This window comes from Abramis brama (genome assembly GCF_963993115.1).
Source record: "Abramis brama genome assembly, chromosome: 9".
NCBI lineage: Eukaryota > Metazoa > Chordata > Actinopteri > Cypriniformes > Leuciscidae > Abramis > Abramis brama.
The window spans coordinates 5,357,068-5,367,000 of record NC_139971.1 but is presented as its reverse complement, the minus strand read 5'-3'; the positions used below and the strand labels follow the sequence as shown (position 1 = coordinate 5,367,000).

At 38.6% G+C, this 9,933-nt stretch overlaps 1 protein-coding gene across 1 annotated transcript in view; it reads left to right on the top strand.

Moving 5' to 3' along the window:
• abcc5 (ATP-binding cassette, sub-family C (CFTR/MRP), member 5) overlaps window positions 1-9,933 on the top strand; it is a 49,576-nt gene that overhangs the window by 27,428 nt on the left and 12,215 nt on the right. Inside the window, exons 11-22 of the mRNA XM_084124708.1 lie at window positions 1,572-1,925; window positions 2,023-2,094; window positions 2,203-2,327; window positions 3,134-3,206; window positions 4,104-4,307; window positions 4,406-4,549; window positions 5,147-5,243; window positions 6,008-6,192; window positions 7,051-7,197; window positions 7,298-7,427; window positions 8,303-8,585; window positions 8,720-8,906. Coding sequence (XP_083980834.1) covers window positions 1,572-1,925; window positions 2,023-2,094; window positions 2,203-2,327; window positions 3,134-3,206; window positions 4,104-4,307; window positions 4,406-4,549; window positions 5,147-5,243; window positions 6,008-6,192; window positions 7,051-7,197; window positions 7,298-7,427; window positions 8,303-8,585; window positions 8,720-8,906 — 2,001 coding nt within the window. The remainder of the gene's footprint in view (window positions 1-1,571; window positions 1,926-2,022; window positions 2,095-2,202; window positions 2,328-3,133; window positions 3,207-4,103; window positions 4,308-4,405; window positions 4,550-5,146; window positions 5,244-6,007; window positions 6,193-7,050; window positions 7,198-7,297; window positions 7,428-8,302; window positions 8,586-8,719; window positions 8,907-9,933) is intronic.

Sequence of the window (9,933 nt, the reverse complement as noted above, 5' to 3'; positions counted from 1 at the left end):
ACTGATGTAATCCATGATGTGCATTTCTCTTTATTGGCGCGTTCACTACGGAGATGGCGATCGTCAACTTCATCTTTACAGCTGTTGTTGCTGTTAATAAACTAAAAATAATAGGCCTATAATTTTATTAAACAATAAATTAAATGAAATTGTAATTGTATTAAAAAAGCAACAAAAAAATCCTGTTTAAGTTTTTTTTTTAACTTAAATTCAGGTAGGCTACTGAGTCACTGTCCTCAGTGTCCAGAAAAGCGCTGAAACGGAGATGAAGGGGAACCTGTTTTTATTTTATTTTTTATTTTTTGGCTTATTTTAACTGGCCCATCCAGTTTTCTGGAGGCCCACCTACAATCAAAATCCTGGCGCCGCTAGTGCTTCGCAGCGGTCTGATATCAAGAAATAACAGACCGCATTCCACATTGGAATTCAACCAAGCCATGTAATAATGTTTAATAACTTTCAAACGGTAGAGCCTGTTCCTTTATAACATAGCCAAAGGTCAGTGTATTTTTGATTATACATTTTAGGCTTATTCTCAAATTCAGATTGTGTTAGGGGGGCGGGATTATTAGGCAATTTTAATCGGACAATTTGACCGGAGAGATTTAATTTTGTCGGACATTTAATTTTTTTTCCGCCCAATGTCCGGCAATTACCGGACAACGGAAACCCTGATATATATATATATATATATTTACTATATTTATGTATTACTACATAGTATTCAATATAAATATTGCACATTTCTGCCCAACCATGGTAAATTACTACAGTAAATTCATGGTAAATGTTTGTAAGGGTGATTAGGGGATTTAAAGTCTTCTAATTTCGTTCATGCCACAATGTTTCTCCTGCTTTCCTCATCAGTCTTTTTGGGAATGTTGAGGCTGTTTCATCCGATTTAATACTAGTTAAATCATCGAGTGATTTGTGGTTTGCAACAGAGAGGTTTCTGTCGAACTGAAACACTTCCCACTGGTTGTCGCAACGCTGTTTAATATAGTGTCCGGGACCGGGAGTAAACGCAGCTCCGTGCTGGGCCGTGTTGAAACAACTAGTGAAACAACTGAAAGCATCGCTATTTGTTGTTATACTGTACTGAACGAGAAACCGCTTCAGATGATTCAGTGATGGAGCGGTCCGAATGAATCCAAATAGTTTTAGACCGTTATGCAAGCGCGTTTAGAATCGAACCAAAATAATGATTCATTCACGAATGATTGGTAGCCTATTGCTGGTTCAGTCGACATAAATTCGGGACACATATAATAACTGCTGCAATATTCGCACGTAAAACGTTTCTCAGGTCAATCGGAGCAAGTATCAAACTGAATTAGCCAATTGAATAGCCCTGTTCTAGACAAACTATTCTACAGTCTTGACTTCAACGTCACCATCGTTAAGCTTTCAGTCTTTATTTAAGAAACCTTTTCCCTGAAAGTGAAAAATATGCAGACCTGATTTAAGAATCTTCAACAAGAAAGACAAAAAGGCTCTGTGTTCTGTGTTAAATTTAGCACCTGTAAATGTTATAAATTGAGTCCGTTTTCTCTTTGTTTCTTCATTTTCAGAGTTTGCTCCTGATGGCCGAGGTCAAGATGATCCGTGAGCAGCCAAGCAATCCCTCCGTTGCAGTAGAGATGACTGGTGCCAGTTTGGCTTGGGAAACGGGGGGTCACAGCGCCCAGCCTTCGCCCCGTGGTACACCCTATATAGGCCTCGGAATGAGAGGGTGTCGCAAGAAGCGTCGGCAGCGCGACGACCCAAAACATCACGTGATGTTGGAAGAGGAGACGCATGGCCAGCTGTTGCATGATGTGTCTGGAGACATGGCGTCCAGTCCTGAGGATAACACCCTTCAAGTGCCGACCATCAGCCAACGGCTGCAGAGAACTCTTCACTGCGTTGATCTCACTATTCAAAAGGTCTTTTCCTTTCTAAATGCTAATTTGGTCGATTTATAATGGTCAAGATGACAAGGAATAATCATACTAATAATCATTCGTGTGTTTGAATCTTTAGGGGAAGCTGGTCGGTGTGTGTGGCAGTGTGGGAAGTGGCAAAACATCTCTCATCTCTGCCATTCTTGGCCAGGTGAGCGTTTATTGTCTGATTTGAAGTGTAAAAAACGGCAGCTGTCATCTTTGATCCATTAGATGTGTTCATAGAATCCTCAAATGCACTGTTGTGCGTGTATCCCAGATGACTCTTTTAGAGGGGACGGTTGCTGTTGATGGAGATTTCGCGTATGTGGCACAGCAGGCCTGGATTCTCAATGCATCCTTCCGTGACAATATCCTGTTTGGAAAGGAAATGGAGGAAGAGAGGTGAGCACCAAATAAAAGGAGAGTGCAAAGGTCCTGATACACTCGCAGTACAGTTCTTTTTTGTTCTTCGCTTAGGGGAAAAAATAAGTCAGAAACACCTTTGTAGCACTATACTGTTAGCGAACATCCCGACGCTGCTCATACTGTTAAGAGCGCCGTTTGGATGAATATGTTAATATGTGCTGCGCGCTTTCCTCCTAATAACAGAATGAACACAACAAAAATAACAGCTGTGAGAAAACAGCAGTTCAGAAAGCATGAAGCGGAAGAAATGAGCTTTTCATGTTAAAGAAAGCAGAGCCACACCTATTACATAATCACCACAGACCAACGGTAGTTCGTAGGTGTTTACCACCCAGACTTTTTCTGGAAAGTCTGCTTTGTTAAGATGTTTTGAAACAATCAAACTTCGTTTTGGCCTGATTTGGTTCGAAATTATGCCATACCAGTTTGTTCTTCAATTTCGCTTGTATATCGGGGCCTTTTTTAGTGAAACATGTCAGTACTTTTTGGTTTGCCAGACAGCTGCACTACAGCAATGTAATGAATAATGTGTTTGAGTCAGCGTGAAGTAGACTAGAGGGCTGAGCAAGTAAAAAGGATCTGCAGGCGGTGCGTGACTCAGCACAGAGATAAAATGAGCACAGACAACCTTGAACACTTGTTCTTTGTCATTAAACAGCCTCCATACGCCTCCTGATGAAATATAGTCAACGTATTAAAGATGTAATGGCACCTTGCTTGATATTTTACCTTAAAGCGTGATCATATTTTATCCTCCTGTCTCTTTGATATGTCTTCTGCAGGTATCAGGCTGTTCTGAGTGCTTGCTGCTTGAGACCAGACTTGGCCATCCTCCCTTGTTCTGACCTGACTGAGGTAACACATCCTACAGTAACACAGAATAACCAACAGTAGTGATGCACCCAAATTTGAGTTAGAATACTCAAAAACTCCCATTCAATAATCGCAGTAAGCTTTTTGATATGAAACGGTCTCAGCTTTCAAATTCTTTAAATATCACAAAATTCAAACAATAAATGTAGTTTTGTTACTCTTTAATGTGCTGGGAGAGATCGCTGTAGCCGCATCAGTTCAAACAACATGTGAACTGATCATCTCTTCCTTTTTACTAGTTATAGCACAAAAAACATGAATGAACATCAGAAGGTATGTTGAAAGATAGAGTACAACTGTCTCATGTAATCGCTCAATCAGTGTTTCAACTGTGGAAAGATGTCAATAAAATTGCATTTGCCTCAAAATAAGCCATTCAATGTCCTCAGCTAGAAAAAAAACTCTTTAGAGAGGAGCATTTTGCTAAATATATGCTCTGTATCAGATATTAATTATATTTTTATTTAACCTGTTAGTGATGTCTTTATTATTTTATGTATATTTGAATTAATAAATAAATTTGAATACATATGTCTAGCCACCGTTGTATTTATTTCAACAATGAATAGGAGTAAAAACATAATTATATAAGCAAAACTTTGATATAGAAACTGCCTTATGTGCAATTTAAATGTTTATATATGAATATTGAGTATTAAATAAATTCGATTAATGCATTGATTATTAAATAAACTTTACTTTTGGTTTTCGGCTAACTGATGGTTCAGGTGTTTCAGTAAAAAAAAAAAATTGGTGCATCACTAATCAGCAGAGATACTCTTACCTGAGCTACAAACTCAAACATACACTAAATTCTCATCTATAATGAGCCTATAATCAGGGCCAATGTTTTATACGTGGTGTGATTCACTCTGTCAGATTGGTGAACGTGGTGCCAACCTGAGCGGCGGTCAGCGTCAGCGGGTAAGCCTGGCGCGAGCTTTATACAGCAACCGGGACATTTATATTCTTGATGACCCTTTAAGCGCTCTGGATGCTCATGTCGGAAATCACATCTTTAACAACGCCATTAAGAAGCAGCTGCGTGGCAAGACCGTCATCTTTGTCACTCACCAGCTACAGGTACGTTACAATGTCATGCCCCGTCATGTGAGATCTTTTAACCATGTAAGCTCTGGATTACGATCACAGCATACGCTAATGGACGTTTCTGTTATCAGTATCTGGTGGACTGTGATGACGTGATCGTCATGCGTGACGGCAGCATCACAGAGCAAGGCAGCCATGAGGACCTGATGAATGTGAATGGAGACTACGCCGCCATGTTTAACACCCTTCAACTGGGAGAAACACACATCATTGAGGTCAGTATCTCTTCAATCAGCAAAAAATGAAAACTCTATCATCATTTACTCACCCCATGTTGTAACTAACCGCATGATGTGCAAGAACCAATGATGTTTGATGATAGTTGATTTGAGTTTCAAGGAATAAATGCAGAATTTCAGTCTGTTTATTATACAAAACAATCATGCCGCTTCAGAAGACGTCGTTTTGTCCTGATTTTGTTCGAAATTATTTCAACGCAGTTCGTTCTTCTATTTCGCTTGAAGTATATCGGGCCTTTATACAGTATTTCATTAAATGGACAAAACATCAAAAACATTATTCAAAAAATTGTCTTTTGTAATCCACAAAGTAAAGAAAGTCATACAGACAGAAGTATCATTTTTGGGTGAACTTTCCCTTAAAGTTTCTGTTTTATGTAAAACAGATGAAATGGGGAAGATGGTGAAATAGTTCAGAGACAGTTCACCAAAAATGTCATTCCAAACCCGTATGACTCTAAAAGGAGAAGTTTTAAATGTTTACGCAGCTCTTTTTCAACTATCAGTTCTTGCTCATTTCGTGTTTTTTGCACATGGTGGAGTTCTCGAATCTGTTATTTTGTGTCATCTCAGGTTCCGAATAAAAAATCTGGGAGTTCCCTGAAGAAACCCTTAGAGAGCAAAAAAGCAGGATCTGTCAAAAAAGAAAAAACAGTCAATCAGGATGATGGTAAGTATGAGCATGTTAAACCGTACATTATACTGTGCTCTACATCAGTGATTCTCAACTGGTTTGGCCATGGGACCAACATTTTCCCATGGTCATTAAGTTGCGACACAATTTTTTATTCCTAAAAAAATACAAATAGCAGTCCCAAACTACTTCGTTAATACAATAAAGTTAGTAAGTTGGTATTAGCCACCAAAGTTATTTGAAAAATATACAAAATTGCACAAAAGTAAAAATAGTGGCATTTTGGGGTTACAGAAAAACAACATGCTTTTAATTTCTTTTGCGCTTTATTTATAATGAAGAGATATACAGCAAGCGCCGCCACATTTGCACGTGCTTTTAAATAGCACAGTATAACGGCTGACGTGACAGTTGAGTTGAGAGACTTTTTACAAAGTTGACAGTTTTACTTTTTGACAGGTTACAAAAATAACATTAAAATAATTACACTGAGATATAGCCGGACAACAACTCATCTGACCGCAGATACTGAATCAGGACAACGCGTTTTTATCAGGCACTCTTTACTTAAATGCGTCTGACAGAAGAGTCAACAGCTTTCACGCACGTCTTTCAAAATAAAAGTCTCGCATCAGAAAAACATAGAATTACATTAGTTGTTGTTTCTTTGAACCGCACAGGTTCTGCGACCCACCAGCTGAGAAACGCTGCTCTACATAACCTCCCTTCAGGCCTCACGTTTAGTCATGCTTACCCTTTTGACCTTATGATTTACTTCACTCCTGTTGGTTTTCTTTCAGGTCAGCTGATGCAGGTGGAAGAGAGAGGGAAAGGCTCAGTGCCCTGTGAAGTGTACAAAGTGTACATCCAGGCTTTAGGAGGGTGGCTCGTCTTCCTCTTCATCCTGGCCCTCTTTATTGTCAATGTGGGCAGCATAGCCTTCAGCAACTGGTGGCTCAGCTACTGGATCAAACAGGGCAGTGGGGTAAGAGACACTGGGCAGTTTGGAGCAAAGGAACTGCAGAAAGGCTTCATTTCCATGAGACCAGAGTAGAAGTGTTTAAATATTTGATGTGCTTGTGACCTTTAGCGCTGGTTTTTTTCTTTTATTTCTGGAGTTGTTACTGTTAGTGTGTCAAACTTTGGAAATTACAAATCACAAATGACTAATTATATTTTTTTCGATCACAACTCATGCACTGAATATCGATATTTAAAACATTATACATTTTTTTTAGAACAGCTGCTCAGCCTTCACTTTGGTTTTTTACTGGTTAGGTGTAATAAGCTTGATCTTTGCGTCATATTCATCACATTATTTCTGTAATGAATAAAAATCAATTGACAATTCTTATTTTTCATTGAAGATTGCAGTGTTTACTGTAAATGATTAATTGGTGCACATCTTTTTTAATTGATGTGCCCTCGTAATCTTTAACATTAACTCTACACCAATGTGCAAACAACAAGTATTCCAGTCAATTCCTGATGGGCAAAACCAAGTGCTGCCCTACTTTTTATTTTTGTTCTAGAAGCTGTTTCATTTGGATTTACGTAACAATAGGGAAGAAAAGGCTATTACAAGTTTTCAAGCCGTCTTTAAAGGTTAAGACAATAAATATATGCCACACTGTGAATCCACATTAATATTGTATTAATGAGTCTTTGGCAATGCGCACCCCTAAGTAGGCCATTGATTAATTTGATAACTATATAAATAGATTCTGGAAACAAAATTTAATTAGCGAGTATCATCCTTTTAACATGTTTTACTATAAAATGCAAAACAATTTTTGTGTACACATTTGTGTCTATAATTGCCTTACGGTTTCTTGCTCAACAGAACACCACAGTGCAGGTGGGGAACAGTTCAGTCGTGAGCGAGAGTATGCGAGATAACCCTCTGATGCACCACTACGCTGGTGTCTACACCATGTCTATGGGAATCATGCTCCTTCTCAAACTACTGAGAGGCACCGTGTTTGTCAAGGTGAGATTTTACATTTTTACATGTAGTTGGTTTTATAGGATCTATAGCAAGCTGTCAGAGGGAGAGGTCCATGTTTCATTCTGATCTTCTTCTTTTTTAGGGTACTCTGCGTGCCTCCTCAAAGCTCCATGACGAACTTTTCCAGAAGATTCTTCGTAGTCCCATGAAGTTTTTTGACACAACGCCCACGGCTCGCATCCTCAACCGATTCTCCAAAGACATGGATGAAGGTGAGAACTGTTGGAGGGTTAGAATGTATTATTATCTTCAAATGGGGTGTGTGAAATTGACCAAAAATAACATCTCTGTATTTTCTGGGATTTTAACTATAGTTATATTTTGGTTAATGTGTTAGACCTGTTGTGTAGGGGCGATTTCGGACACATCCACTGATTCATTCATGAACAAAACACTACTCTGTGTGTCCCGGAGACTCAAGAGCAGTTCTTTATCGGCTTGGTTTGGAAATATTGCCGAAATAGAGGAAAAAGAGACAATATTGTTAATATTGTGACTAAAATGTAACTCACAATATTAACTTCGTTTATTAAGCTGTTGTATAAAATCAATATCACATTTGCAGTCGTGCTGGTGATATTCAGGAAAATCAGCACGCTTGTGTGATAGTGCTAAACTATATCATATAGAAATTAGTGCCATCAAATCGATTAATCGTGATTAATCGCATCTAACATAAAAGTTTGTGTTTATATAATATATGTGTGTGTGTGTGTATATATAAATATAAATATATATATATATATATATATATATATATATATACACACACAACCACACATATATACATTTGTGATTAAATATTAAATAAACACAAACTTTTATGTTAGATGAGATTAGTCGCGATTAATCGATTTGACAGCACTAACAGAAATGTAAGGCATAAGGAGCGATTTCACCTCATATTGAATTTTGGGGGCATTTTACATCAGGCAATGAAAGCAGGCCATTTTTTGTTTGTGTTTTACAAAGTGAGTGACATCATTAGAACAAACATTACGATATTATTGTAGATGATGATCACACTCCCCTATAATCAGACTCTCATACCTGTCTTACATCTCTAAACGCTTCCCTGTCTTCTCAGTGGACACACGTCTGCCGTTCCAGGCTGAGATGTTCATTCAGAACGTGATTCTGGTGCTCTTCTGCCTGGGTGTGATTGGCAGCGTGTTCCCTTGGTTCCTGGTGGCAGTAGGGCCGCTGGTCATCCTCTTTACGGTGCTGCACGTGGTTTCACGAGTCTTCATTCGAGAACTCAAACGATTAGACAACATCACACAGTCACCGTTCCTGTCCCACGTTGCCTCCAGCATTCAGGGCCTGACCACCGTGCATGCTTATGGAAGAGAGGACGAATTCCTTCAAAGGTGAATTCTGGGATATCATTCTGCATCATTTTATACTGTTTCTTTTAATGTGCTTTACGGTAAGCATTATACGATAGATTTATGATAAGACTTCCAGTGAGCTCACTTAATAGACTTTGTGTCTTTTATCCTAGGTATCAGGAGCTGCTGGATCAGAACCAGGCTCCTTTCTATCTGTTCAGCTGTGCCATGCGCTGGCTGGCAGTGCGTCTGGATGTGATTAGCGTGGCTCTCATTAGCATAACGGCTTTGATGATTGTCCTCATGCACGGCCAGATCCCTCCTGCATACGCAGGCCTGGCCATTTCCTATGCTGTACAGGTGAGGGAAATTGTGCAAAACGTCTTTCATCTTTTGACTCTTTCAGTGTCAACCATTTGACATTTGGTTTAAAATTGAATCCTGAACTCTTGAAACTCTTAAAAACAGGCTTGGGATATTGTTTGCTGTAGTTATTAAATCAACAAAGCCTCATTTCTAAAAGTAAAACACAATTGATGATAGTGGTCGACCGAAATATCGCTATTGCCGATATTATCATTTTATTGGCCGATGTTGGAACTGGGACTTTTATTTTGACAGTCCTAAGAACCCAGTACAGGAGCTCCTTTTCTCAGTCTTTCTTTAGTTTTCTGTCTTTGTACAGTTCTTTCTAATAACTGAAAAGCAAATGCTATAATACTTGTTATATACTACCGAGATTCTGTAAATACTCATGTAAATACATTTAAACAAGTCTTTGAGTGTCTCATAAATATTTACTGCCACAAACCTAGCAAACTTCATCTTGTATCCACAGTAGGGATGTGCCCGAAGCCGAATGCCATGTTCGGAAAGGAAATGATGCATTATATGGAGCCCCTAAAGGGACATGATGATAGAAAAAAAATATCAGATGTGAGGAAAAAATAGTATAAAAAAATATATTTGGGTAATTATATTGTATATAATTTGTGGCCATCAGGGAGCCGCTATTAATATGCGGGGTATTGAAATTTTTTTAATGACTTTTGCAGTCTCAAAATGATTCAACCCCCTGAATAAAATACAAATCTCAAACACACCTGATGCAACTAATCAAGGGCTTCATTAGTTGCACCAGGTGTGCTTGAACTAGAACACATGAAATATCTGAACTGGCTAGGTTTGAGTGTCACGTTTGACTGCATGTTAGAAATAAGTCAAAAGAATGGTCCAAAAAGTTAAGAGAAGATATCGTTGCCCTTCAGAAACAAGGAAGAGGATACAAAAAGATAACAAAGTCACAAAATTTTCCTAGAGACACCGTTGGAAGCATAGTTTGCTAGTTCAAAGTTAAAGGAACAGTGATTACACTTCCTGGACGAGG